The sequence below is a fragment of the Acartia tonsa genome, chromosome 14 (genome assembly GCF_053477335.1).
Source record: "Acartia tonsa isolate MP-2025a chromosome 14, ASM5347733v1, whole genome shotgun sequence".
Classification (NCBI taxonomy): Eukaryota; Metazoa; Arthropoda; class Copepoda; order Calanoida; family Acartiidae; genus Acartia; species Acartia tonsa.
This window is the reverse complement of record NC_137273.1, coordinates 35,686,680-35,714,574: the sequence shown is the minus strand read 5'-3', so window position 1 is coordinate 35,714,574 and position 27,895 is coordinate 35,686,680. Positions and strand designations below refer to the sequence as shown.

The 27,895-nt window shown below is 33.3% G+C and overlaps 2 protein-coding genes across 7 annotated transcripts; both read left to right on the top strand.

Annotated features, from left to right (window-relative positions):
* Positions 1-938: 938 nt before the first annotated feature.
* LOC145306467 (NAD-dependent protein deacylase-like) lies at positions 939-13,144 on the top strand. 5 transcript variants are annotated; one of them, XR_013875007.1, is made up of 14 exons: positions 939-988; positions 1,905-1,978; positions 2,547-2,614; positions 3,027-3,106; positions 3,815-3,913; positions 4,919-4,975; positions 6,002-6,047; positions 6,782-6,849; positions 7,066-7,106; positions 9,431-9,524; positions 10,560-10,651; positions 11,771-12,359; positions 12,490-12,566; positions 12,790-13,144. XR_013875007.1 is itself a non-coding variant. In XM_080148578.1 (13 exons), the coding sequence occupies exons 1-12, from the start codon at positions 958-960 to the stop codon at positions 11,903-11,905; spliced, it is 885 nt and encodes a 294-aa protein (XP_080004704.1). In that variant the 5' UTR covers positions 939-957; the 3' UTR covers positions 11,906-11,911; positions 12,147-13,144. The 5 variants fall into 5 exon arrangements, 2 of the variants coding, with proteins under 2 accessions (XP_080004704.1, XP_080004703.1); XR_013875005.1 differs by having other exon boundaries at positions 12,490-13,144; XR_013875006.1 differs by having other exon boundaries at positions 11,771-12,566.
* Positions 13,145-16,922: 3,778 nt separating this feature from the next.
* LOC145306462 (uncharacterized) lies at positions 16,923-27,759 on the top strand. 2 transcript variants are annotated; one of them, XM_080148561.1, is made up of 6 exons: positions 16,923-17,398; positions 22,323-22,387; positions 22,613-22,715; positions 23,488-23,580; positions 24,807-24,880; positions 25,134-27,759. In XM_080148561.1, exons 1-6 carry the CDS (start codon positions 17,321-17,323, stop codon positions 25,261-25,263), a joined length of 543 nt encoding a protein of 180 aa, XP_080004687.1. In that variant the 5' UTR covers positions 16,923-17,320; the 3' UTR covers positions 25,264-27,759. The 2 variants fall into 2 exon arrangements, with proteins under 2 accessions (XP_080004687.1, XP_080004688.1); XM_080148562.1 differs by lacking the exon at positions 23,488-23,580.
* The last annotated feature ends 136 nt before the right edge of the window (positions 27,760-27,895 follow it).

The following is a 27,895-nucleotide window of genomic DNA, read 5'->3' as shown; positions in this document are numbered from 1 at the left end:
CAAACGGCTGAACGTACAGATCATACCCGCACACCATTTTAAGCGGCATAAGGAGGCCTACAAATAATCTGGAATAGACAAGATCCAATGATGCACAGGGAAAGCTTCACTGAAGAAAAACCGCGTAAAATAGGTCTTTTTCGCGCATTTCTCTGCACTGCAAGATAATTATGCATTATTGATTTATGGCTATTCCAGATTATTTGTAGGCCTTTTTATGTCGCTTAAAACTTTGTGCGGGCATGATCTGTACGTTCAGCCGTTTGGCAGCTAGCAGCCTTTAAAATTCATAATTTTTTAGCAATATTCGTTACCAGCAATATTTTACCGTGAACTGCAGTAGATCCGATAATTTTTTTTTCATTGCCAGGTTTTATTATATTCTCATCCGCCAATTGGTGATTGGTTGATACAAAACAGGCTGATCCTTATTGGTTTAGAGCGATAGCTACTTGGGAGCGTCTGCCAGTGATGACATTTAATTAGGAAATGGTAAAAGTTGCAATATCCCTTTAGAATCTAGGCTGCGACCTAATTAATAGCCAGGTTTCCTAATCCTTATCCCTTAGTGATCCAAGACAAATAACAGTATCACAGCATTTTCACATTTGAAGTGGCCAAGTAAGATTAAAAATAAATGCAAAGAAGTACATTTTTCTTTAAATGCATTTATTTTTACTCTGACTTGGCCACTTTTAATGCAAAAATGCCATGAAACTGTTAATTGTCTCGGCATTACTTCTCTTATAGATGTAAACAAACTATTTTAAATCTCACCTCTGATTCTCTCAAGTTAGGGCTCAGATGCACTCTGAAACTGGAAGTAAAAATCCTTAAAGATCTATGTGCAAAAATAGACCTTATCCTTTTTTGAGGATGATGTAATGAATGAAACTATATTTTGGTCTGGAAGTATTAAAATTTTATTTTCTTATTTCAGACTTATTGTGATATTAAATGCATAGTTTTACTCAGCATCTACTTAAAGGTTATTATCTTTTAATATTCTCCTTTTGACTAGTGAATTTACTTTGCACCTCATCTTATCCACATTGTTGATGGCAGGATGTTACTGTTAATACAGAAAAATAAAGCAATTTCAAAATATCCTTTAACTAACAGAATGTCTGTCTGTTTGTGTGTTTGTACGTTTGTACCAAAGGATCTCGCTAACCACTGAACCTATCAAATACTCCTTAATAGGGTAGTTATCAGGTCCCGGAAAGGTTTATAAATATTTTTGGGGAGGGTACCACCACCCTCCTAAAAGAATTCACAAAAAATAAAATTTTTCATTACTTATAGAGACTCTTATGCAAAATAGCTAGGTATCATAGAAACTTGAAAGCAACATAGATAAGTATCGTATTATTTTTAAAAAACAAAAATATTTAAAGTGCAACTAGAGACTTCTAGGGGCATAGCTGATATAAAAGTAATTAAGCTTACATCATTTAGCAACTTTTTAACTATTATATTTCCATGTTACAGTATTTTGAACTTGGGACTTCCAAACAAAGGTTCAATGTATTAAAGTGCATTGAAAGCAATACATCCCTAACGCTAACACTCTGTCCGGTGTAGAGTTAGAAATTATATTTTTTATGATATTTCTGGAAATAATGTGATAAAATTGTCAATTCTTCAAATCCTTGTTTGATATATACTGTCATTATTTCTATTTTATTTAACACCTGTGGAGGAGGGGCATCTCTAACCTTTAAAGTTTAAGTAACATAACTCTGTGGCTACTTTTACTCAATAAAATCTAACCTACCTAATACTTTTTATCATAAAATTATTTTCATTTTTTCAAAATTAAGGAAGGGCGGGTTTATTTTGCTTATAATAGAGCTAGAGGAGAAAAGTAGATGCTGATAAAAACTCTTATTGAAAATGTAAAGTTGGAAAAAGAGCTGCTTTCAAAATGGCTAACAGACCTAGTTCGGACATGGCTGCTTTTAGAGAAAAGCTCAAGGTACATCCTGCTATGTTTTATTTATGTTTATCATTATAATTATTATTAATAAAATTTTGTTTAATTTGTTGTGCTTTGTTTATTTACTGTATGATTGAAGACTGTGGCTAATATGTACATAATTTGTATGTAAAAGTCCAGCTATTAACAGTTTTACTACTTTCCTTTTAGAATTCTTTAGTGACCATGGTGACCAATCAGATACTTAGATTAAAATATAATCTAAATTGAGAGCCAAACAAATGAAAGCGTTGTTCTATCTTTGATAAAAAGTAGTTAAAGAATGCATAAACTTCCAAGAATTTATTCTTTTTCCAATATGGCTCCATATTCGATTAATTTCTGTTGGAATAAAGCTGGTTTTTAAATATTCTATCCTATCAACTTATTTCAAATTGTCTAACATAAAAGAGAATTCTACAAAACAATGCAATTAAAATGCTATGCCTTAATTAACTGAAAATCTTTTCTAAGCTATTATGCTGCTATCAAAAACATTTGTAGATATAGGGATTTTGAAAAAAAAAATATGGGTATTTACCAAAAATTGTTGTTCCTAATTATTTAGGCCAGCAAACACCTGGTTGTACTAACTGGAGCAGGAGTCTCCGCAGAATCAGGAGTTCCAACCTTCAGGTTTCTTCAATTTTTAATATTTTAGAAATTATGCAACTTGATCAACTTTTTTCAAAAGGGATGATGAAAAGGTAGAAAAGTTTAAAATGTGTCAGATTTAAAAGATTTTTAAAACTTCATTCTGTTACCATGTTGGTATTGATGAATTGATTGGGTTAGTACAATCTTATGTTTTCTTATTATGTAATGTACCAGAATGTCATGTCCAGTAAGATCTTGTAAAAAACTTGGCTGATCATTTGTATTTATTGTGATTTTGTATTGTTTCAATGTATGAGTTGTGGTATTTTGTGAGGGGTATGTCAACTATAGCTCTTCAATAGTCTAGCTTCAAGCAACCAGTAAAGATGATAATTTTGGTTAAAGCACTGAATCTTGAGAAACTCCAAAAGTTAGGTACGATTTTTCCTAGGGGAGCTGGAGGCTATTGGAGGACTTATAAAGCTCAAGACTTGGCATGCCCAGAAGCTTTTCAAGAAAATCCATCACTAGGTTATTATTATTAATTGAAAGTTTATTTTCTGCAACTTTTATTTAATGATTCAGAAAGTTTGGAACCTAAAGAGATATTGGGCTTAGGTAATGGATATAATCTTCATTATTTTGGTTGTCCTTGCAGTTTAAAGCAACTGTTCTAGCTGATTTTTATCACTTGGGATACAAGTGCAAAAAAGTCAATATCTTGACACTCTTCTAGCAGACCAAACTAAAAGAAAATACCTGATAATTGAGAAATAAACTCAATTAGAATTGAAATAATTGTCCTATCTCATTTTACATGGCAACCAATTGAAAGGGGACAATGCAGGATCAAGAGCAGGTGATTTTAAGCTTCTTCCAGCAGTGGATGGTAACTTGTAATATTGTAAACATTTTTATTTGTGAACTCTCATAATTTACAGTATATGATTATATTTTGTCTTTTTTATTTTATTTAACTTTTGAACTCAGCAAATCATTTGATGATATTTCGTCAAAAAATGCTTGACATTTCAAAGTTTTATTCATAGAAAACTATGGTGAAACTTTTGATTTTGTAGTCGATATAAGTATATCAAACATAACCCTAGTACATTCACCAAAAAAATATTGAGAATCACTGCTGGAAGGTGCTTAGAATAACTTGCTCTCGTTCGTGCATAGTCCCCTTGGAATACCCTTTGAAATTTTCAACTTTAATAATGATGAATATTGTATCAGTGTGGGAGTTCTATCACTACCGAAGAGAAGTTATGGCATCCAAATTTCCAAACCCAGCTCATCATGCAATTGCTGAATGCCAAAAATGGATGGAAAAGGGATAAATTTTTAGTAGTGTAGATGCTTTACAGGGTCCTTTTTTGTTCGTCTGTCACTTATGGGTTAATGTAATAAATATGGAAAGTCTAGATAAATTTCTTTACTGTTTCATTTTAAATATTGAGTACAAAAATCTGACTGTATGATTTGTGAAAAAGTGTACAAAGACTATAAAAGAGAAATGTCATTTAAGTTTTCGCTAACCACTGAAACGTTTTTAGGAAAGCAATATATTGTACTAGTATTGATTTTATCTTATTCGTAGCAAATCTTCTCTGTAATTACAAATGTCTGTCCGTTTGACACAGATAGGGGGAAACGTGATTTTCTCGGCTACTATGAAAGATATGTAGAAGGCTCAAACTTTTTTGACAACATTCCTATTATCAAGGAGCACGATCAACTATAAAACAACCATGGTGGTCGGAATGCTTTTTAGCAGATTTTTTTGCTATTTTTATATTTTTCACCCTTTCCCCATATCTTTGGTGTTTATGTTCCGATTTTCAAATTTTTTATATCAAAATTAAATTTCTCGTTGTTTTAACAAATCATCTTTGAATCTACTTGTACATATTCCCATCCACGATTGTTTTGTGCTTCGCTACTTATGGGTTGTTGTCATCCTTGTTTATCTATAATACACAGTAGAATGGTGTCTGTTTGTTTGTACCGAAGGATCTCGATAACAGCTAAACAGATCGGGTTCTCCTTAACAGGGTAGATTCTCAATGGTCCCGGGAAAGTTTATAACTATTTTGGGGGAGGGCACTAACATCCTCCCAAGAGAAATCGCCCCTAGAAAGAAAAAAAAAAGTTTTTTTTACTTTTTCTAAAATAAAAAGAATGGGTTATCGAATTCAACTCCCCCTAGTGCCGCTAGTATAGTATGGATTGTATCTTTTTTTATCTAAAAATTCAAAAAAGCCCCTAATGGCTAGTTGCGCATCTGCTAGTTGACTTTTAGGGTAGCTTTTTAACTAAAAATTGCCCCTTTTGATCAGGAGGGTAAAAAATTGGTTGTTATCACACAGAATATTGATGAACTTCATGCTAGAGCAGGTAAGAATCCTCCTATGCACTAAAAACTCTGTTTTTGAGAATGATTACATCCATGAGTAGCGAAGCATTTAAAATTAACAAGTATGACAAAATCCATAAAAGTCAGACAAATGGATATAAAAAAAAATAATAAAAACGCATTTGGTATTTAACATTATTTTTTATAATAGAGATGCTTCGCTCATGACATCATATCTAATAGTCATAGGAATCAATAGTGTAAAAATCAAGTGAATAAGTTGATTCTATAGATTATTGTTTTATTTTTAAAAAGGCCAAAATCATGTTAAAGATTGACATACGGACTTTGTGGTAATGATTGTAGAGTTGTTAGGTTTTCTATATTTTACCTTACTGCTACAGGAATCATCATTGCCAAGTTCACAATTTTAATATGCCTAAATTAACGTTAAGAGTTATGGACCATTAATGTAAAAATGATTCGCTTTTAAAATCAAGTATTGATATAATATGTTTGTAAAGCTAGACAGATGAGCCTTTATTAGAAGTTTTTTTTACAAAAAAAAATGTAAAGATTCAAACTTATATCTGTCTATATTTTATAGTACAATGTCTTTACCTCTATCTATAATACAAAGTAGAACGATGTCTGTCTGTCTGTCCGTCCGTCTGTCTGTCCGTCCGTCTCTTAAGATCTCGGTAACCACTGAACCGATCGGATTCTACTCTTGAGGGTATATACCTATTGGTCCTGTGGTGGTTTTAAGCTATTTTCTTGGGGGGTGGGACACCCCTAACCCCCCCAAAAACAAAAAAATCCCCCCCTTATTTTTTATTTTGCTCTGATACAGGCTGCCGCAGGCTGCCCTTTATTATTTTTTATTCCAGCATTTATTTTGAATGAAAGAATAGCAACATTCTCTCACTAAAAACAATAAATATTAATTTTTTATCACCTCTTGGGGCAAAGCCCCTAGAGGTTAGGGGCAAAGACACTAGTAATGATATAATAACCTATAATTTCAAACTTTGTCGCTACCATTGGACTATCCTTGTTTTTTTTAGACACCAAGGGTGTTATTGAGCTCCATGGAAGTTTGTTCAAGACAAGGTAATCTTGGCAATTATTGTAGATGTCTGTAAGATCTCGCTAACCGCTAAACCGACATGATTTTCCGTAACAGTGAAGCTTTTGAAAGGCCTTTAACTTTTTTGTTACAAAAATGTATCTGAAAATTTTCTTTTCATTGCCAGGCTACGCATGGGCATCAACGTCAATTTTTGTGTGTTTATTAATTTCTATTATACTTATTTTTAAAAGCGAAGCTTTTCTATAATTAGGGTCAGTCCGTACGTCACGGACAGTAAGCTTTTTTCGTTAATTTTAACAGGTTAGAATTGTCCTATCGATTCCAAACTTTGCATGGTGATTCTTGTAGTAGTTAGGTACGATTTAGAAAGCGTGGCAACTCGATAATCGTTACCAGAATGTACGTACGTTCATTTTAAACATGTTGATTTTTAACAGAAATTTTTATGTGTTAAAATTATCCGATTGATCTGACTTTTGGAATACTGATTCCGAGGACATCAAAGTACAATGTTATAAGCGAAGCATATCTACAATCAAGTCCTAAAAATGTAAGTACGTGATTAAACAATATCCTGTATTTAAGCAGTTTTTTCAACTTCACCTATAATTTTCTTTGGCTTTTATACACTATATTCTGATTTTTCAGTTTTGACACTCTGCAAGTGTTAATGTTCGTTTATCCTATCGTTTAGAAAGCTTCGTTTTTTTTGTCATCCTTGTTGATTTTTAAATTGTCTTTGTTTTAATTTAAGATGTACCAAATGTGGAAATATTGAAGTAAACAAAGACAGTCCCATCTGCGAGGCTCTAAGGGACAAAGGTAAGAGTATAGTTATTTATTACATCGTATTAAAAACAGCTTTCTGTGGATATTAAAATAAAAAAAACTTAACATTACCACCAGTTTCGGTAGACCCGAAGGGCTGAAGGCATGGACTAACAATACGATTCTCTACGTGATTTTTCAGTATGACTGAGAACCGGTTCTACTGGTCATGGTTTTAAGATAATAATGTAAACATTCTAAATTGACTAGGAGCACCAGATCCGGATTCTAAAGGCGCCAACATACCCGAGGCAAAGTTGTCAATCCTTGTAATAAAGTATGTCTGTCTGTCTGTCTGTATGTTTGTACCGAAGGATCTTGCTAACCGCTGAACCGATCGGGTTCTTCTTAACTGGATAGCTTCTCATAAGCCCTGGAAAGGTTTATAACTATTTAGGGGGAGGGTACCATAACCCAAGAGAAATCGCCCCTAAATTAAAAATCCCCCCCACAAAAAAAAAAAAAAAAAAAATTTAACTCCTCCCTCTCAAGTGCCCCTGGAGGCCTCTAGGGGCGTATCCGCTAGTATTTTACAAAGGATGTTAGAATATCAACTAGGGTTGGCAATCCGGATCCGGAATCCACCCAATATTTGGGCCAATTTTGGAATCCGGATCCGGAATCCGTTTTTTAATAGCGGATTCCGGATCCTTAATTGGAAGACTGTTTGGACATACTTACATTTTAAGACTAAAGATACTTGCGCTTGATCATCTCAAGATCAATTCCAAATATCATCATGTTCAAAATTCATAGTAAATTACTTTTATTACTTCCAAAAAGGACAAAATTACCTAAAAAAAAGGAAGGGATCTACTGCAGTTCATGGTAAAATATTGCTGGTAACGAATGCTTCCTGTTTCCTGGCAATATTAGAAGATTCCTGGATCTAGCATAACAAGAAATATATCTGGAGCCACCAATGTTTAACTGTCCTGGTTGCTGGCAATTTGTGCATATTCCTGGCCACTGCCATGTTTGAAATATTCCTGTCAAATAGCAATATTTCCCTTTTTAATTCCCGTTACCATTTTATTACACTTACCCCACAATTAGAAGTAAGATTCATGCTACTTAAAGTATTAAAGTAATATATAAATATAAATATATTCTCAAATTGACTATTTTGGAATGTTTGTCTGATGTGGAGGGGGGTGGTAGTTTGTTTCTCTGTACGTACTAATTGGGGGTAGAAGGAGGAGGGGGGAGGGGTTAAGAAAAGCTTAAACTGATCAAATGTAAAAAATGAATTAGAGAGAGGGAGGGGAGGAGGCGGGGGGCAATGTGAGACAAATATTCCTTATTTCTGATTTTTATCAACATTTAATAATACATGCAACGTTTACGTATAAAAGTAGCCAGGAAAAACTTTAAGGGTAATAGGTCCTGGGAAGGTTTTTAACTATTTTGGTTGATCTGAGGATATATTTCACAATCCTCCCAAGATAAATCGCAACTAGAAAAAATTATTATTATACTTTTTCGGTTTATCGGTTAGCAAGATCCCTCTGTGCACACACACACATAAGCGGACACCCTCTTACTTATACTTATATGCAGTTGCGCCCCTAGCATTATGAAGCTCCGTTTTTATATTGGTAGGAAGGGGGCAGAAATTAACATAAACAATAGCCTAAAACCACCATAGGACCTTGTGAAGCTTCTCTAAAATGAAGATCTTAATCGAATCAGTGGTTAGTGAGATCTTAATTGAGAAACAAACAAAACAGTCTTGCACTCTTTTATCTTGAGTTTACAAAGCATAAAAAGAATGCAAGAGAATTTGAATTTAAAACACCCGCCAAAAGTATCAGAGATTCAGAACATAATTGTGCGTTTTAAATTTAAAAATGGGCAACCAATTCGCTTTTTTGTCAAGAGGTTACTTTATCTTAAATCAAAAATCCACCAATTAAAAACCCTATTTTATCAGATGAAAAAAAGATTTAATTTACTAATATCTTATAATAATGAGTATCTCTCCCCAACTTTTTTCAAATTATTATAAAAATAAAGAGACGGGATTGGTTGTGATTTGATTGGGATGCTATTCAAATTTTGGCGCGAAAAGGGATATTTTGATATTAAGATAAAAACAGTTAAATTTGAAGGTAAAGATCCCCCTCCCCAACCTCCCCCTCCCTCACCTATTAAGAATACAGAAAAGGTGTACAAGTAACTGAAGCTAGTTGCACAGTATTAGAAGCCACTATCCCTTTTAAACACTGCTCTTTCCCCCCTAGGATATTGTAAAAAAGGGGTATGGGGTAAAAAGTCCCGTTGGCCAGCATTCTTTCTTTATTGCTGGTAACATGGAAATTTTGGTGGTTGCCAGCTAACAGGAACATAGGATTTATTGCAATATGCGTGCTGCTGGATCCAGGAATCTTGTAATAGTGCCAGTAACCAGGAAGCATTCGTTACCAGCAATATTTTACCATGAACTGCAGTAGATCCAAAGGAAGGAAGGTTTAAAAAGAGTGCCTTTGTCCAATGGGTAAAATTTAAAATGTGTACCGTGTATATTCCATAAATTATAAAACAAGAACAAGAATTTGACAACCCTGTTTTAAAGAAACTGTTGCCACGTTGTGGCATCCCTGCTTGTGGAGGCCTCTTGAGACCACATGTGGTTTGGTTTGGCGAAAGCTTGGAGTCCCATATCTTAGGTAAAATTCTTGGATTGAGGGGATATTGGATTGTTTTTGTTTGTTTGATAAGATATACTTTCTTAGAGATTGGACTTAAGACTCCTGGATTATGACTAGACACTTTTGTATTGTCACCAAAGGTGGGTTTTTATAAGAGGCGTGGGGGCAAGGCCTAGGGGAATAAATGAAAGGGGGGGATTGAGGGACCGTTTATTCTCTATTTTTCGTCTAAAAAACGCGGCATTCACTTATAAAAACCCACCTCAGTGTACATTATGACTTGACTCGCTGTCTCATGAGAGCTCTTCCTTATTACCTCACCCTCGCCTATTTAAGTTTGGCAGTTGTTGCCCTAGATTATTGGACTGGTACCCAAAGTTTTATACCCATACTATCTTATTTGTTAGCTCTTAAACTTTGGTCCATTTTGTCCATTCGTCTTATGAAGTTTTATAATTGTATGTTTTTTTACTCACTAAATAATAGCTTTTATGATATTAAAGGGAACTATCCACGAACGAGATCAAGTGATTCTAAGCACCTTCCATCATTAATCCATATTATTTTTTAGTGAATATACAAGGTTTATGTTTAATATTTGGTTTATCGACTAAAAAGTTAGGTTTCACAACGGTTTGATATGAAAAAAAGCTTTGAAAAGTAAAGTATTTTTTGGTGCAATATCAAATGTTTTGATGAGTTCAAAATGTTTTTTAAAGGCTTTGACACCAAAGTATATTATTTTGATTTAATATGTATATTTAGAAAAAGGGTTGGTAACTTGTAATATTGTAAACAGTTCGATTAAAGTACTTAATACTTTTCTGCTTGTTATTTTATTTTGTCCTTTGAACTCAACAAAACATTTGTTGATATTACATTAAAAAACTATTTACATTTCAAAGTTTTTTCATAGTAAAACCTAACTTTTTAGTTGATAAACCAAATATTAAACATAAACCTAGTATATTTATTAAAAAAATACTATGGATCAATGCTGGAAGGTGCTTAGAATCACTTGCTCTCGTTCGTGGATAGTTTCCTTTTGTTTAGAAAAAGCTGATACTGAATTGGATGGTTGTGATCTGTGTCTGGTTGTTGGAACCTCCAGTGTTGTGTATCCTGCTGCTATGTTTGCTCCACAGGTAAATATGTATGTGTCTGGTTGTTGGAACCTCCAGTGTTGTGTATCCAGCTGCCATGTTTGCTCCACAGGTAAATACTTATGTGTCTGGTTGTTGGAACCTCCAGTGTTGTATATCCTGCGGCTATGTTTGCACCACAGGTAGATACGTATGTGTCTGGTTGTTGGAACCTCCAGTGTTGTATATCCTGCTGCCATGTTTGCTTCACAGGTAAATATGTATGTGTCTAGTTGTTGGAAACTCTAGTGTTGTATATCCTGCGGCTATGTTTGCTCCATAGGTAAATACGTATGTGTCTGGTTGTTGGAACCTCCAGTGTTGTATATCCTGCTGCTATGTTTGCACCACAGGTAAATACGTATGTGTCTGGTTGTTTGAACCTCCAGTGTTGTATATCCTGCGGCTATGTTTGCTCCACAGGTAAATACGTTTGTGTCTGGTTGTTGGAACCTCCAGTGTTGTATATCCTGCTGCTATGTTTGCTCCACAGGTAAATACGTATGTGTCTGGTTGTTGGAACCTCCAGTGTTGTATATCGTGCGGCTATATTTACTCCATAGGTAAATACGTATGTGTCTGGTTGTTGGAACCTCCAGTGTTGTATATCCTGCGGCTATGTTTTCTCTACAGGTAATTCATGTTGGGTTTATCATAAGTTCTGTAGTAAGGTTATCCCCGCAGGGTTACTTCAGCTATTTATGCACCACAGTGTAAAATTAATCATGTTGGAGTTATCATAATCGTAGTAAGGAGGAGTTCTGCAGACCAGGGGTTATCCTAGTTTCATGTTTGCTCAATTGCATAGGTTAAAATTTTCATTTTCAAGGAATTTTTTTTGTAAGTTAATTTTTTTCCTATTGTTGCTTTGATTGAAGTTTGTAATAACTGTTTTCATTAGTAGCGCTGCTATTCTATAACAGGGCATTGTCCTTAAGCCACACTTAAGTTACTATCAAGTGATTTTAAAATATTTTTTTTACATCTTCCGCTATAATTTCATGATTTTACCAAATTCCTGTTTAAAAAAAATAGTTTACTAATTGATCTTTTTTCTCCAAACTATTGTTAACATTCAATTCTGCTCCCACTTTATAAACATTGTCCTTGTTTTTTTTTAAGGTTGCATCTCGAGGTGTAAGTGTGGCTGAATTTAATTTGGAGACAACACCCGCCACACAGCAACTAGGAGGACATGGATTCTTCTTCAGTGGACCCTGCGGACAATCTTTGCCAACAGCCTTGGCTCCGTTCTAAACCAGGGAGGGAGGGGACATTGGGCTGTTTATTACTCTAGTCCACAAAGTTTTATAACAACGTTTTCTTATTCGTTTGGGGACTTTTGATTAAAATGAATTTTGATTGGTTGGTCCTTTAAGTTGATTGTCCATTCGTTACAACTACTTATTGTAATTTATAGAAAAGAGTAATTTTGTGTATCATCAATGAGGATATACATATATTTATCGGCCATTGTCTTATCCCTTTAGATCTCAGGTTCTGAACATTACGTATTTCCAACTCACTCTGGTGGCACTTGATCGGGGGACTGCCATTGGGACAACCGGCAAAAGTACAGTGGATTATTTTGTTTTGCCAGTGCAAGATGTTTTTATTGCAAACTCAATTTAGCAGCTGTATAATTGACAAAAATATTAAAACTTCTTGCAAATACTATCTAACCGATTATTTGGATTAACTGCAGTTCACGGTAAAATATTCCTTGTAAAACAGTGTGCGGGCATGATCTGTACGGTCAGCCGTTTGACAGCTAGCAGCCTTTAAAATTCATAGATTTTTGGAAATATTCGTTACCAGGAATATTTTACCGTGAACTGCAGTTGATCCGATTATTTATACTGTCAATAATACATTCATAACTGACAAAAATACATATGATCAACAAAGGGAAAACAAGGTTGCGGGTAAAATCCGTAAAAGTGTGTGTTTTAAGGCTTAAAAATAGAAGTAGAACCATAATATTTACTATATATGTGTATTTCTTATTGAAAAGAACTATAGACAACAATTTTTTAAAAAAGTTAACATAAATTTTTATCGTTCTACTACTGTTTTTAACTTGAAACACACAACCTTTACGGATTTTACCCGCACCGCAACCTACTTTTCCTATGTAAAAGTTGAAATCAGGGACAAGGGACCAGGATTCCTAAAAGCAATTCTAAGGGAAAATTTTCCAACTTCCTGTTCCTCCTCCCCTCCCCTTTTTTACCCTTTTCCCTTTATTAACAGAACAAAACATTACGCTACAGGAATACCCAAATTTTCACCAATCTTAAATTGAATTAATTTGCTGAATCACGGCCCCTAGTTCAAATGCTCATTTTTTATGGAATCTTTGTGAAAATTTAGATTTTAATGTTTATTTATATTATTTGTTATTATTAGCCTGTTTTTAAGGTTTCAAATTTATTGTAATCTCAAATTTGATTAATATAAACTTTTGTTTATTAAAATACATATTATTTAAAGTTTTTCAAATTGTGAAGTTAAATACGGTTTTTACATCACCACAGCTGTGCACAGCTAGACCTTTTTGTAAAAGAATAGGAAATAATAAAATAATTATATTGTTAAATGTAATCTAAAATACAAAGTAGCTTGATGTCTGTCTGTCCGTCCGTCCGTCTGTCCGTCTGAAGCTTTAGATCTCGGTAACCACTGAACCGATCGGATTCTACTCTTCAGGAAATATATACCTACTGGTCCTGTGGTGGTTTTAGGCTATTTTCTTGGGGGGTGGGACACCCCCAACCCCCCAAAAAACAAAAAATCCCCCCCCCCCTTTTTTTTTGCAGAACATTTCCTTGGTCCTTTTTATTTGCAGAACATTTCCTTGGTCCTTTTTTTTTGCAGAACATTTCCTTGGTCCTTTTTTTGCAGAACATTTCCTTGGTCCTTTTTTTGCAGAACATTTCCCTGGTCCATTTACGAATTTTGCCTTAATTTTTTTATCATCTCTTCGGGCACATCACCTAGAGGCTAGGGGCGAAGCCGCTAGTCTAACATAAAGCAAAGCTACTCTAAAGATAACCAAGAAGTCAGTACGACACTTTTAATGCAGTTTTCAACGCTTATTATTTCTTAGTTTTGTTGAGAGGTATTTTTAGTTATAATATATTTTAAGCAAATCAACTCTACAATTATATTATAATATATAATGCGTCTCTTGCTATAAAGCTAGCTAGCATTTTTTATTATTCGTAGACCAAATGATAAATCAGATCTTAACAGTCTTTTCTATAATTAGGGTCTGTCCGTTCGTAACGGTTAGCTCTTTTTGTGAATTTAGACATTTAAGAATTTGCCTATCGGTTTCAAATAGTGCATGCAGATTTATAAAAAGTTCTATTGTATCTTAAACATATAGGGCCAAAGTTACTTTAATTTAAGAATATCGGTGAAAACCGCTTCTGCGTTTTTTGCCGTGGCCAAAAAAATTCCTCAGGCTTATAACCAACACTGGGGAAACTTTTCAAATTCTCGTTTATCAAGATATATATTAAATTCAGTATACTTCTGTGCTTTTAAAGATATCGGATAATACCTAATCTTTTTTTGGATTCTCATTACAAAAACATTCAAATAAAAACGGCAGGGTGACCGCAGTTTTCCGCCGCCGTCAAAAAACCATTGTAGTGCACACATTCTCCTTTTAAAACAATTGTGAAATAGTTTTTATGTTTAACTTAGGAAAAAGGTAATTCCCCTATCAACTAATACATAAAACTGGAATTACCACTAAGCCAATTAGCAAGGAGGATAAAAAAGTGAAGATTTTTGTGTGAAGAGAGAGATGGGGGGGGGGGGGGGGAGGCGTTCTACATAACAACAAAAAAAGCAAGCAACTTTATTTTAATTCTGTTAGTTTATTAAGTTTATGACTCCCCATTGATCACATTTATGAAACAATATAATGTGCTTATAATTTATTTAGAAATATACTTAAATTAAAGGTTAGTTGTTTGGACAGAGGGGGGGGGGAGAACTTTCAGAGATATTATATTGGTAAAATATTCAGCTAGGTTTCTGGATCTATTGTTGTTTAAATGTTCTTGATTGATTGGTTCAAACTAAGAATAAAATAAAATTTTAATCAATATTTTATTTCATTGTTTGTAAACACTAGCAGACAAAAACAGTAATGCTTTCCTATATAAGTTGTAAGGCTTTCTTATTTGGGGAAGAAAAGATGAAAGAAAAGTGTGATTTAATATCAATTTAATATAATAAAATACTTTTTTAATTATGAATTATTATTTAACTATCTTTAATGAAGTTACTCCAATATAATTCCAAGAAAAAAAAAATATTGACTGCACCTAAATTGTGTAGAGGCAGAAGCTGTGGCCAAAGACCGTCCCTCCTGCAGGATCACAGCAGCCGAATTTGCTGACGCAGCAAGACGCGGATAAGTACTTAGTAAGTATTGTCTGTTTATAGAACCTTGCCACTAATTTCATAATGGTTTCTGCGCTATGTTAGTTTATGGCGGTGGGCCTCTTAAATTTTTTACACCATGTCTGTAACAAGAATATAGGTATAATAAAGTAACCAGATGTCTGTCTGTATGCTTGTACTAAAGAATCTCGCTAACCGATGAACCGATCGGGTCCTGCTTAACAGGGTAGCTTCTCATAGGTCCCGGAAAGGTTTATAACTATTTTGGGGGAAGATATCGCCAGCTTTCAAGAGAAATCGCCCCTAGAAAAAGAAATTACCCCCCTTCCCCAGAAAATTGTTTTTTTAAACTTAAATAAAAAATGTGGTTGGGAGAAAGAAGGTCAACCCTCCCCCCCCCAAAAAAAAAATGTTTTGGTATTTAAGTGACCCTAGAGGCCTCTAGTGGGCGAATCCGCTAGTAGGATAATAAAGGTACTAAGAAAGAGAGGTAATGTCTGATTGAGCCAATAAATGAATCGCATCGGAGCATACATGAAATCTCATTGGTTGAATTAAACTGAAGTTTTCTAGTTTTTTTCATTAGAGTTAACTAGAGCTGTTCTTTCATCTTTTACTCGAATCAAGTCCATCACATGAAGTACTGCATTCATATTGTTGTTTCACATCTATGTTTTATCTGTGCATTAATAATAAATATGCTTCATCTATTGCAATTGTTGTAAAATAATAAAAATCCCTTTATGAATTTAAGTTAATAAAATTATATTTTTTTCTTGAGTTTCTATTAAAACAAAAAAATAATATCTCGGACTTCAAATGTACATGATTTATAATCTTTAATTCGTAATTCGTATCTATTATAAACATTTAAAATACATAAATTCATAATTTGTTTGATGTTTACCTCGAAATAAATTATATAAAAATGAAATAACAACAAATAGCAATACAACAGTACGTTTGTTACGTTTTCAACAGGACCTAGCGTTGTACTGTGTATACACTGTACACACATGTGTAAGAGGAAAGGGCATATTTTTTTCATTTTGTTCATATAAAGAGTCAGCTGTAAATAGTCGCATTTCTTAAGATAAAGCTTTCCTCACGTAAATTATATCGTGTTAAAATTTATTTTCTAGTATAGTGTAAAGCATATTACAAATCCTTTAATAAGTTAGCTATGAATTGTTGAATTCCTTAATATAAAGTTAGCTTTCTAGAAATTATATATTTTAAAGTTTTTTGTCAGCTGGAGGAGTTCCTTTGTCAGATTTACGAGAAAGGGGTTCACACTATAGTTCTTCTCTCCTATTTCTATTAGTAGAATAATAAACACCAGTGGCTATTTACGTGGTAGGGGGGGGGGGGGGTGGTTTGGAAATGAGTTGAATCCCCCTCCCCACCTTAAATTATAGTTTTTTGAAGTAAAAAAGTTTTAGAGAGAGAAAAAAAGATTCAAAAAGGCAGAAGACATCCTAGTGCTTTAAAAGATAACATGAATGAAAAAGATCTACATAGAGTAAAATAAATAGATCTGAAATTTATAAATGATAATTTTTAGCAACTGCATTAAGAAATGTTTTATTTAAGACATTTGTTTGTGGTCCAAATGCAATCTGAGGGAAACCACCTGAAATTTGGTTTTATAATTTAAAGTTAAAATGATTCCTATATTCCTGAATTTGGTGCCTCCTTGCGCGCACTAGCATTGTATGTGCAAACTGCACAGAGAACTGTGCAGTTTATTCATAACTAGGAAACTAGTATCTTTTTGCTAAGTAGGCACGTAATCTTTTTAACAATCTGCATTGTCTGTCTACGTTCTCGTATATTTATTTGTTTTCTTTTCTTTTTATTCAGTTTTAAAAATGTGATTTTTATTTTAATATTTGTGAAAAATTATCTGTAATACGATACTATACACGATTTTTCAGAGTGGCTGGGAACCTCTTCTAATCCAGTAGATAACAATGGTTTTCAAAGCCATATTGGAAAAAAAATTTACAAGCAAAAATCTTATTCATAAAATATTTGCTACAAAACCTCTTAGATTTTTTTTCAATTTTGAAAATTTTGTACCTCCCTCCCCCCTTGACAAAACTATGATTCCGGCTGAGAACGATGATTAGGTTAAGTTAGGGGGCCGAGCGCTGCGGCTAGGTAGGCTAGGAGACCGAGCGCCGCGCCCAGAAATATAGATTTTAAAAAATCCTAATAGTTTAATACATAAAAAAATTAAGATCCAAAATGGAGAAAGAAAAGTCAACTTGCTGTTGTGGATGTACATTCAAGACTGGCTGTCTTATTATTGGCTCATTGGAAATGGTATATTCATTTATGCATTTTCAAATTTATACATGGCATTTTCTTCAATGTGGTAAAACTAGAGACTTCGCCCCTAGAGGCCTCTAATGTTTTTTATTTCATATATCTAATTTGAGAAATAATTTGTCTATGTCTTTAAGCAAAGACAAGAATACATTTTTTTTAAATGATTTTGTTTGTGATTTCTCTTGGGAGGGTGGTGGTACCCTCCCCCAAAATAGTTATAAACCTTCCAGGGACCTATAAGAAGCTACCCTGTTAAGGAGAACCCAATCGGTTCAGCGGTTAGCAAGATCCTTTGGTACAAACAAACAGACATCCTGTTACTTTATTATAAGGACTTCGCCCCTAACCTCTAGGGGCTTTGCCCCAAGAGGTTATTTAAAAAAAATTGGAGATGCAACCACTAATTTTAAACTGATTTTTTAAATAATGGGGGGGATTTTTTTTGGGGGGGGGGTTGAGGTGTCCCACACCCCAAGAAAATAGCCTAAAACCACCACAGGACCACTAGATATATTCCCTGAAGAGTCTGATTGGTTCAGTGGTTACCGAGATCTTAAGGGACAGACAGACAGATACCCTGTTATTTTATTATAAGTACTAGCGGCTTTGCCCACTGAGGTATAATTACATCTTCTATTACCTACCCAGCCGAAAAAAATATGAATGGATCGCAAAAATCCCCAATTTGCAAAATTCGTAAAAATTCGAAGAAAAAAAATTAATGGGGGGATTTTTTTGGGTGGGGGTGTCCCATAGACATCATTCTACATTGTATTATAGATATCAAACTGTGAAAACGCCGCTGCCACCATTTGCTCTTATCACTTACGATTTCGAAGCGAAGCTACTTTAAAATTTTAAATGTCTGCAAGTCTTGTCTGTTACGAAAAGAGGAAAATGTGTTTTTTTGTCATCTTTAAATATTAATGTGCTGCGCTAATTAAGGATGTTACTTCCTTTGGTGCTCTTAATATTTGACAACATGTTCCAACAACTATACTTAAGGTCAAGGGAAATGTAATAGAGCAAGGATGACAACATCCACAAAAGCGAAGCTCTGAAACGGAAGGACAAACGAACATTAACACTTGTAGATTGTCAGAACTGAATCAGCAGAATATTAATTGATCAGTACAAACAATATTTTAAGAAAATTTGTTGCAAAACTGCATAAATAGACGAAACTGTTTAAGGACATGCTTACATTTTTGGGACTTGTTTTTAGAGATGCTTCGCTTATAACATTGTACCTTGTTGTGATAGGAATCAGTTTTCAAAGAATCGGATAATTTTAACATACAAAAATTTGTTGTCAAAAAAGTTAAAAATCGACATGTTTAAAATGGACGTACGGACATTTTGGTATTGTTTATAGAATTGCTATGCTTTCTAAATTGTACCTAACTACTATATGAATGATCATGCAAAGTTTGGAATCGATACCTAGGACAATTCTAACCTGTTTAAATTAACGAAAAGAGCTGACTCATAAACCAAAATTTAGTTTATAACCATAAAAGCTTAAGTTTAAGAAATCATCTCTATTGGTCGAATGGTTTGTGAGAAAATAAAGGTTAGGTTCATTTTTATGGTTTTTTTGATCCCCAGAGGGCTAAGGGGTTAGCGGCAGAGGGGTGACTTCTATACCAAAAGCTAGTTTATAACCAGAAAGGCTTAAGTTTAAGAAATCATCTCAAGCTAGGGGTTAGTGGCAGGGGGGTGACTTCTATACCAAAAGCTAGTTTATAACCATAAAGGCCTAAGTTTAAGAAATCATCTCTATTGGTCGAATGGTTTCTGAGAAAATTAAGGCTAGGTTCATTTTTAGGGTTTTTTTTTTGAGTCTTGGAGGGCTAGGAGTTAGCGGCAAGGGGTTGACTTCTAAACTAGAAGTTAGTTTATAACCATAAAAGCTTAAGTTTAAGAAATCATCCCTATTGGTCAAATGGTTTCTGAGAAAATTAAGGTTAGGTTCATTTTTAGAGGGTTTTTGAGCCCCGGTGGGCTAGAGGGTGGGGGTAGGGGGTTGACTTTGAAACCATAATATGTTCATACCCCTAAAAGCTTAAGTCCAAAAAATTTGCACGGTTCATCAAGTGGTTCCGGAGAACCCCCCCCCCCCCCCCCCCCAGCATCAAAAAAGCTTCAGTTACGTCCCCCTTTTAAATAAAATCTTACTTTTTTAGTCCATGTACATTATTAACAAAACACAAATTGAAACTGGCAAATTTTTTATTGATTTTTTGTAAAGAAGGTGTATCAACTATTTTTTTATAGCTAGCCGGTTCTTTTAGTAAGTAGTAGATGTAAAATTTTTCATAGAATTCAGATATGCAATCGGTTTTTTTGTAGACCTCTTATTTTTTAAGTAATTTAAGTTTAAAAAAAAAAAAATTAAGTCGATTTTAAGGTACTAAAATGCAACAAAAAAAAGAAAGAAAATGGTCATTATGAACAAAAATAGTAAGATCTTTAATTTGACACCTTACTTTTTCAATTCTGTCAGGTAATTATTGAAAAAATCGATTTTTTTAAACCCACGAGAATAAAAACTTTGAACTTAATTTTATTATTTCACAAATAAAAAAATATGGGTTCATATATACCATTAGAATCAGAAAAATATTACGAATCCATTGTAAGCAAAATTGAAAAAAAAAGTTTACAATATAGTATATAAACTACAATAAAAGGAATTATATGAAAATATCATATTATGTTGTACAGGCAACGTCTTAATTCTTCAATTGAGTATAAAAATGGGAAGGGGGTAAAGAGGGGGTAAAAAAGGGAAGACAATAGTGTTGTCTGAACAAAAAAAATAATTGGCCATTTCTGTAATTTTTTAATTTTTTAATTTTTTTCAATTTTGCTTACAATGGATTCGTAATATTTTTCTGATTCTAATGGTATATATGAACCCATGTTTTTTATGTCTGTTTGAGAAAATATTTAGGTCTAAAGTTTTTATTATACCGAGGTTAAAAAAATAGATTTTTTCAATAATTACTCAACAGAATTTTAAAAGTAAGGTGTCAAATTAAAGATCTTACTATTTTTGTTCTTACTGACCATTTTCTTCTTTTATTTTGTTGCGTTTTAGTACCTTAAAACCGACTTAATTATTTTTTTTTAAAACTTAAATTACTTAAAAAATAAGAGGTCTACAAAAAAACCGATTGCATATCTGAATTCTATGAAAAATTTTACATCTACTACTTACTAAAAGAACCGGCTAGCTATAAAAAAAAAAGTTGATACAACTTCTTTTTTTGAAAGTTGGACGGTCAAATTAAACAAGTTATAAAATCATTTGCTCTAGAAAAAACTTTAGTATGGGTGCAGCTTTCAGATCAGTCTGTAAGTAAAAGTTTGACCAAGAAATTTTTTAAAAAAAGATGAGCAAATGTAACAAAACAAAAACAAAAAAAAAATTTTCTATTGCAACTAGCAAAAAGGTACATAAAATTGTCATGAACTTATATTTTAACCATGTTCAACTGTCTCCTTTTCTCTTATCCAATATTTTTCTCTGATATCCAACAGAGTTTTATCTTTTTTGTGGAGTTTTTCAAAAGGGGTAAAAACCATGTCTCACCATGAATGGTTTCTATTGTTAAAATGTTTGGCAACTGGCTTTAGAATTATTTTATTTAAAATATCCGAAGAATGAGCATTAAATCTAACAGAGGCAGCATTAGAAGTTTGTCCAACATATTGCATTGGACATTGTTTACACTGAATAGAATAAATTACAAAATTATCTGAACATTTAATATTTGACTTGATTGGGTACATTTTTTGAGAAAAACTGGCAACATGTTCAGAAATATTTTGACTACGATTACACAGGTTACACCCAATATCTCTTATGCTACATTTAAAGAATCCATTTCTTTCTCTTAAGTTGTATCTCTGAGTAGGATATAACTTGGCTCTAATTAGGTGTTCACCTAAATTTCTTGCTCTTTTATATCCTATCATTGGCATCAGAGGAAAAGTTTTTTTTTAAACTGGATCTTTACTTGCTAAAGAGAAATGTTTTTTCATAGAATTAGATACAGAATCAATACAAGGGTCATATGTTAAACAAAACACAGGTCTACTGTTACTTTTTACATGAACAACTTTTTGTAAGGCTTGTGTGCGAGAAATAATCTTTACTTTCTCAAAAGCATGTTTTATAACTTTAGAGTTATATCCACGAATTAATAAATTACATTCAAGTTCTTTTAATCTAATTACAAAGTTATCATTTGAAGAACAAATTCATTTAAATCTATAGGCTAAGCTGTAACAAATGGTGCATGTGCACTTTGAGGCTTTAAATAGGTTACACGATCTGACAAAAAGGTCAGTTTCAAATTTATTATTTTCATTTATCCAAATATTACAGTCTAAAAAATCAACAGATCTGGGCAAAATTTTCAACAAAATCTAAAATGCAGCCGTTTTTGAGAAAATTAGATTTGAAAATTTCAAGTTCAATTTTCGTCCACTAGGAGTTACTGCATAATCATGACAAGAAAAGCAAAGATTATTTATTGAAAATTTTGAACTCCTTAAGTGAGTTGATTCATGGCCATTTTTATCAGTTGCTTTGCAAAGGTCACTGAAATTCAGCCTTAAATAAATCATATATAGAGAGGTTTTATGACAGACTTTATTAAAGCAAAGCTGTTCAAAATTTTAAATAAATAATATTTGCTTTTCTTGTCATGATGTGTGTCTAATTTTGCAAGAAAAACAAGCAAAAAATATTTCAGCGGTTTTCAGTGGAAGGACTTAACATTATACTTAGATAATTAATTAGCGCCTTCTCAATACTATTTCCCTAACCAAATTAGTGTAAATGTTCCTGAGAGGCATAGACACAGTAAAGTTTGTAATCTACATATTAACAACAATTTTATTTCAGATTGGTGGACTTATAAGCTTTGTAGCTGGTCTTGTAATGATTATATATTTTAATGTTAATTACAGGTATAAAAATTTTACACCTAAAGATTTTACACCTACTCACATCCTGATTTTTTCTGAAATATATGGCAAACTTTTGAAGTTTATGATCAATTACAGACTATATACAACATTATATGCAAGACTGAGCTAGCTAGCCTAATATTTTCTTTGAGCTCTTACGTATTTCTGATCCTATCAAATAAAGTTTGCCTTAGTTATAAGAAGCCTTAAGACTTTGTATTTTAGATATGCCAGATACGACATGTTTGACATCATTTTTGGAATTCTGATGGCTGGTGGTGCTCTCTCTATTGCACATGCTGTTATACTTATCCACGGTACTAGAAAGGTAATAACCAAGCAAATAAATACTTGACTTCTTAAACAAAGACAGTTCTATCAAATGCAAGAAATACACTGCTTTAAAGGCTTCAAATTGGAGTAGGTATTGGGTTTTCTTGTAGAGGTCTTTCAGCAGTGTATTTGTTGCAGGCTTCCTTCACGGAGCTAAACAGATGGAAAATCAAAGTAATCAGGAAATAGATAAAAGAACAACATAACACAAGGAAATAGTTTAAGCCTATCATGAATTAAATAAAAGCCAAGTGAATTCCGGTCATATAATTGAAATGTACAAAATTCTTGGTTTAATCAACAGAGAAAACCATAGAGACATATTGTCTAAATCATCCAATAGGAGAATAGTGAAGGTACATTCCTGACCTGTCATTGGTTGAAACATTTTACATAATTGTGTACATCAGGGCATAATTTTTTCATTTTGTTTGCATTATGAGTCAGCTATAAATGGTCACATTTCTACGGATAAAGTTTTTTAATAAGAATTATATATTGTGTAAAATTACCTTGTAAAATGTGAAGCACATGACAAAACACATAAAAACTAATAAGTTAGTTATGAAAAGTTAAATTTCTTAGGATAAAGTTAGCTTTCTAAAAATTCATGACTCTATTTCTTGAAAAGATCTCGTATATAAAACAATTAAACAATGGTTTTTATCTGCTGAATATCCCTTTTTGAAATTGAAGAAAAATGCGGCCAGATGGATATATCTATCTATATATGTTATGTCTATTATTTAATCATTCATTTATTTAAGGGAAGACAAGGATTTTTACAATGCTGGATTATCCTTCAAATCATTGGTTTGGTTTTAAGCGCCATTGGTGTTATTGTTTCTGCAATTTTAGGGGTAATATGATTTGTATTCAAATTTAAATTACAAATATATGATAAATAATCAAACAATTACAGTGTAGTGTTAGAATTTAGTTAGCAGCAGTGTTGCGGAGCCGTTTGGTTTTGGTGCGACTCCGGCTCCGTGGAGCCGTCTGTGATGATGGCGGCTCCGGCTCTGACCTAAAATCAAGAGAAAATCGGCATATTTTTATCCCCACATCTTTTTTTGACTTTTGAAGGTTTTAAAAGTTCAATTTTTGGTAAAAATGGACTTGAAAAACTTAAAAAGGGCATTTGCACTTGACAAAACAGAGTTACCAAATTATAATTTATAAAAAATCTCTTTATTTATCTAATCCGGAGCCAGAGCCGTTTTTTTAACAAAAATTACAGCTCTGGCTCCAGCAAATTATGGCAACCGGCTCCGCAACACTGCACTGGTTAGAAGAATATAAATTTTAAAGATACTTAGTTTTTCATGAATTACCTTATTGTCCTAAGAATCAACATTACAAAAATCAAATGTATATAGTATATACCTAATAATTATCATCCTATGAAAAAACAATATAAGTTTTCAAATTCACCTAGATACAATTCTGGTCACAATTATATAGTTGCAAGGACATCCAAACTATAAAATTATCATTCTAACAGATCTATAGTATAGATGTATAAAAGACAACTACCTCCCTTCATTTTTCAAAGACCTCTTTTGTCTGCTTCTTAATAATATTCTGCTACTTGGCTGTTTAATATAAGCGATACCATTGGTTGATTTTCAATGACACAATAGAAAGGTTGCACAAGATGGTTGCAATGGGAAGATACAGTTATTTAACCCTTTCACCCTCTAGTGTTTCACTCTAATATTATTCTTTTCTCTCCAATATGATTTTATTTATCGCTTATTATTTTTTTTCTATCTTTTTTGTCTGACTTATATGGCCTGTATGAAAACAATGTGTGAATACACATTACAGCACACTTCCTACCTTTTAGGAAACTGCTATTTCAATTTGGGAAGGAAATTTTATATAAATTAACCAATAACCATATCAATAAAATTTGACTGGATATATAAATGTATATAATATTCATTTATTATTGATTTTTGCGCATGTACACCAAAGAATAACAAATCTAATCTAATCTAATCCAACTTTAGAGTCAGTCGTTGAGAGAAAAGGCACTCACAAAGATGGTATGAATAACTAATAGTTAATGCTCTTTGTTCAGAGTTTCCGAACAATTTCAGTAGGTGGCTCTATTGCCTTGGGATTTTACTATGTGTTTGTTGTCAAGTCCCATAGGTAAATTTTACATTACACTTTTTTTAACTGTTTTTATTTTTGAAATGTATGTAATATCGAAAAAAAACTATGACACGTGACCTGTAGAATCATACTGCAGAGCTAAAAATGAGAATAAAAGCCCACATCGATTTTTAAAGTTTATTTGTTACTATAGATTAAGTAAATTTTGCTGAATATTTTTGTGTAATAAGTGTTACCAATCTAAAACATTTGTAAGAAAAGCATACACTTTCATTAAATCTTAATTTAGACAAGAGTTACTGGATTCCAAGAATGATGAATCAAATGGAAAAGCTTTCAACGAAATGGGAAATAAAAATCACAACAATATGTACCAACAGAACATAGCTGCACCTTTCAACGAAATGGGATTAATATAAATAATATGTACCCAACAAATATGAGTGACCAAAAAGTTTAAAAAGCAGGACCGAAAAAGGTCACGAGTAAGAATACAAGGATGACAACATCCATAAGTAGCGAATATCAAAAATTCTAAATGGAAATCATTAACAAATTTACTATAGAGCAGTGTCATACAATAAACATTAAACTTGATAAAATAGGGAAATCACAAAACCTTTAAAATCAAGAAAACTTAAAAATCTAGGAATCTATCTAGAACCGCAATTAATAGAAAACTTAACTAAAAATTTCAGCTGTCTATCTTGAATAGGAGCCCTACGGACGGACATTGTGAATTATAGAGAAGCGGCGCTACTTATAACACACACATCAATTTATATCAAATTAACACAAAACATATCCTTTTATAAAGTTATTTCAAGTTCTGATCTGTGTATATGTGTTTGACGTTTGTTATCCAGGGAGTAAGGGAGGGGACAGTGGGCAATTAATTCAATTTAAGAGTATTTGCTAAAAGACCTTGAAATCCAGATTAATACAGCAATACAGCCAATATGGAGGACATTTTAAAGGGAGAGTTAATACAGTACAGAAAACAAGAAAATAAGAAGAAAGTTCCAAGAAAAAAGCATTCATTTGAAAATTACATTACCAGCACATCAGACTGACGTAACCATTATGTAATTAATAACTAGAAAAATCTCCCTGAAACCCATTCAACCCATAGCCCCATAACCCAAAATTTGGATTCTTAGATTGTTTATTAAACAAATATCACAATAAAGTTTTTATCTATGAAATGATATTTTCTGGAGAGAGAAAACGAGTTAGCGGCATTCTGTGCGCTAGTACCCAAAGTCCGTCAGAAACTGCTAAATTCTTGCACATTCCCTTTAAGCCAGTACCCAAAGTCTGAGACTGAACAGTTTTTTAAAAATTATTTTGATTGAGTGTACAACCCCTCAAGATAAATTTACCGAGAGTCGACTTCTCCTCCTACTTAGAGCACCCATAAAGGCTGCTTAAATCCTAATAAGGATTATTATAATCCTAAATAATAAAGTAACAGGATGTCTGTGTGTATGTTTGTACTGAAGGATCTCGCTAACAACTGAACCGATCGTTTTCTCCTTAACAGGGTAGCTTCTCATAGGTCCAAGGAGGGTATTTAACTATTTTGGGGAAGGGTACTACCACCCTCCCAAGAGAAATTGCCCAAAGAAAGTCCCTCCCTCAATTTTGTTTACTTTTTCTTTTTAAATCTAAAATGAAAATTGGGTAGTCGAAATCAACCACTTCCTTCCCCCCCTCCCTTCCCATGTGCTCAAGAGGCCTCTAGGGGCGTAGCCGCTAGTTCATATATATACAGGGTGCGGCACATAAATCCGGACTTTTTTTAAACGGCCATAGCGCCAAGACTACTTGACCGATCAGGACGTTTGACCCCACTATGAAAAGCTTAGGTAATGACCTTTTTACCCATAAAAATCTTTGGACGATGTAAGACGTGTACTACGAGCTGGCAGCGCATATGTTCAACTAGGCAAATTCGTAGTGCGCAGGTTGCTCATGAAACTTGCTGAAGGTACTGTTAGATACATAAGTTAGGTACTAGAAATTACTAGAGTTCTTTTTTCAAGTTGTTTTGGCCGTAGTACTCCGGCAAATTGACATGTGGCAGATTGTAAGATGTTAAAAACGCCAAAAATCTTAAAAATTTCACGATTCTCGTCTACAGGGGCCCAAATGGAACCTTGAATCTCATTTTAGACTATGGGTTGCGCTGACAACCCTAGCTAAATCTTCATGCCATTTCCAAAAAGGTATAAAACGTTGATCTAGCTCAACTGTGGCCCAGATAAGAGCCGCCGTGTCGAAGGGGAGCTTGAAAGATGGGAATTTAGATCCTGCGGTTACTCACGTCCCTAAGGAAATGTTGCCTCCTAGCAGCCCAGATCTTAATCCATTAGACTATTTGACCCACAGCTACTTTGAAGCATGCACCAATAGACGTGCCTATACCACAAAGATCATTGCCACTATCAAGGAGAACTTCGCCAGCTTGTACAGGGACATGGTGACCAGGGCCTGTGGGCGGTTCAGGGGGCGGGTAGGGGCGGTAATTGAGGCTAGCGGCGGTTTTATTGAATAATCTAATAGTCATATACCTATTTTGCCTCTCAGTTTTTAAAATTCGATAAAATCTTTAAAATTGACGATTTTATGTTCATTTGTTTACAAATTAGAAAAAGTCCGGATTTATGTGCCGCACCCTGTATTTCTTAAATTATAATTATATCACTCATTGTTGTAAAAGTATGAGAAAAATTAAGTAACTAATTTTCAAATTTGTGGTAAAAGTAGAATCTTTTTCAAAGAGAATATGTATATTATGTAATTTTTGTTTAATTAAAGTAGCTTAATAATGTTATTTGTGATTCTATTTTCAGATTGTGATTCTATTGTTTGATTTATTTTGTATCATATTGATATAAATTTTGATTAATATATTTATTATTTCTTTACCTTTAACATCCATAAAAGCGAAGCTTATCAAATTAAATGGAGAAGATACAAAGACTTTTTTTTAACACCAACAAAGCATTAAAAATTTGCTAAAATACCAAAACATCCGCTAATAGTATC

Excerpts from the sequence above, each read along its gene's own strand:
- LOC145306467 (XM_080148578.1), top strand. The coding sequence starts at position 958 with ATGCATAGTTTTACTCAGCATCTACTTAAAG. Across the intron at positions 4,976-6,001 it reads TGAACTTCATGCTAGAGCAG|ACACCAAGGGTGTTATTGAG; the intron begins GTAAGAATCCTC and ends TGTTTTTTTTAG. Across the intron at positions 6,850-7,065 it reads CGAGGCTCTAAGGGACAAAG|GAGCACCAGATCCGGATTCT; the intron begins GTAAGAGTATAG and ends TAAATTGACTAG.
- LOC145306462 (XM_080148561.1), top strand. The coding sequence starts at position 17,321 with ATGGAGAAAGAAAAGTCAACTTGCTGTTGTGGATGTACATTCAAGACT. Across the intron at positions 22,716-23,487 it reads TTATCCACGGTACTAGAAAG|GGAAGACAAGGATTTTTACA; the intron begins GTAATAACCAAG and ends CATTTATTTAAG. Across the intron at positions 23,581-24,806 it reads TTGTTTCTGCAATTTTAGGG|AGTTTCCGAACAATTTCAGT; the intron begins GTAATATGATTT and ends CTCTTTGTTCAG.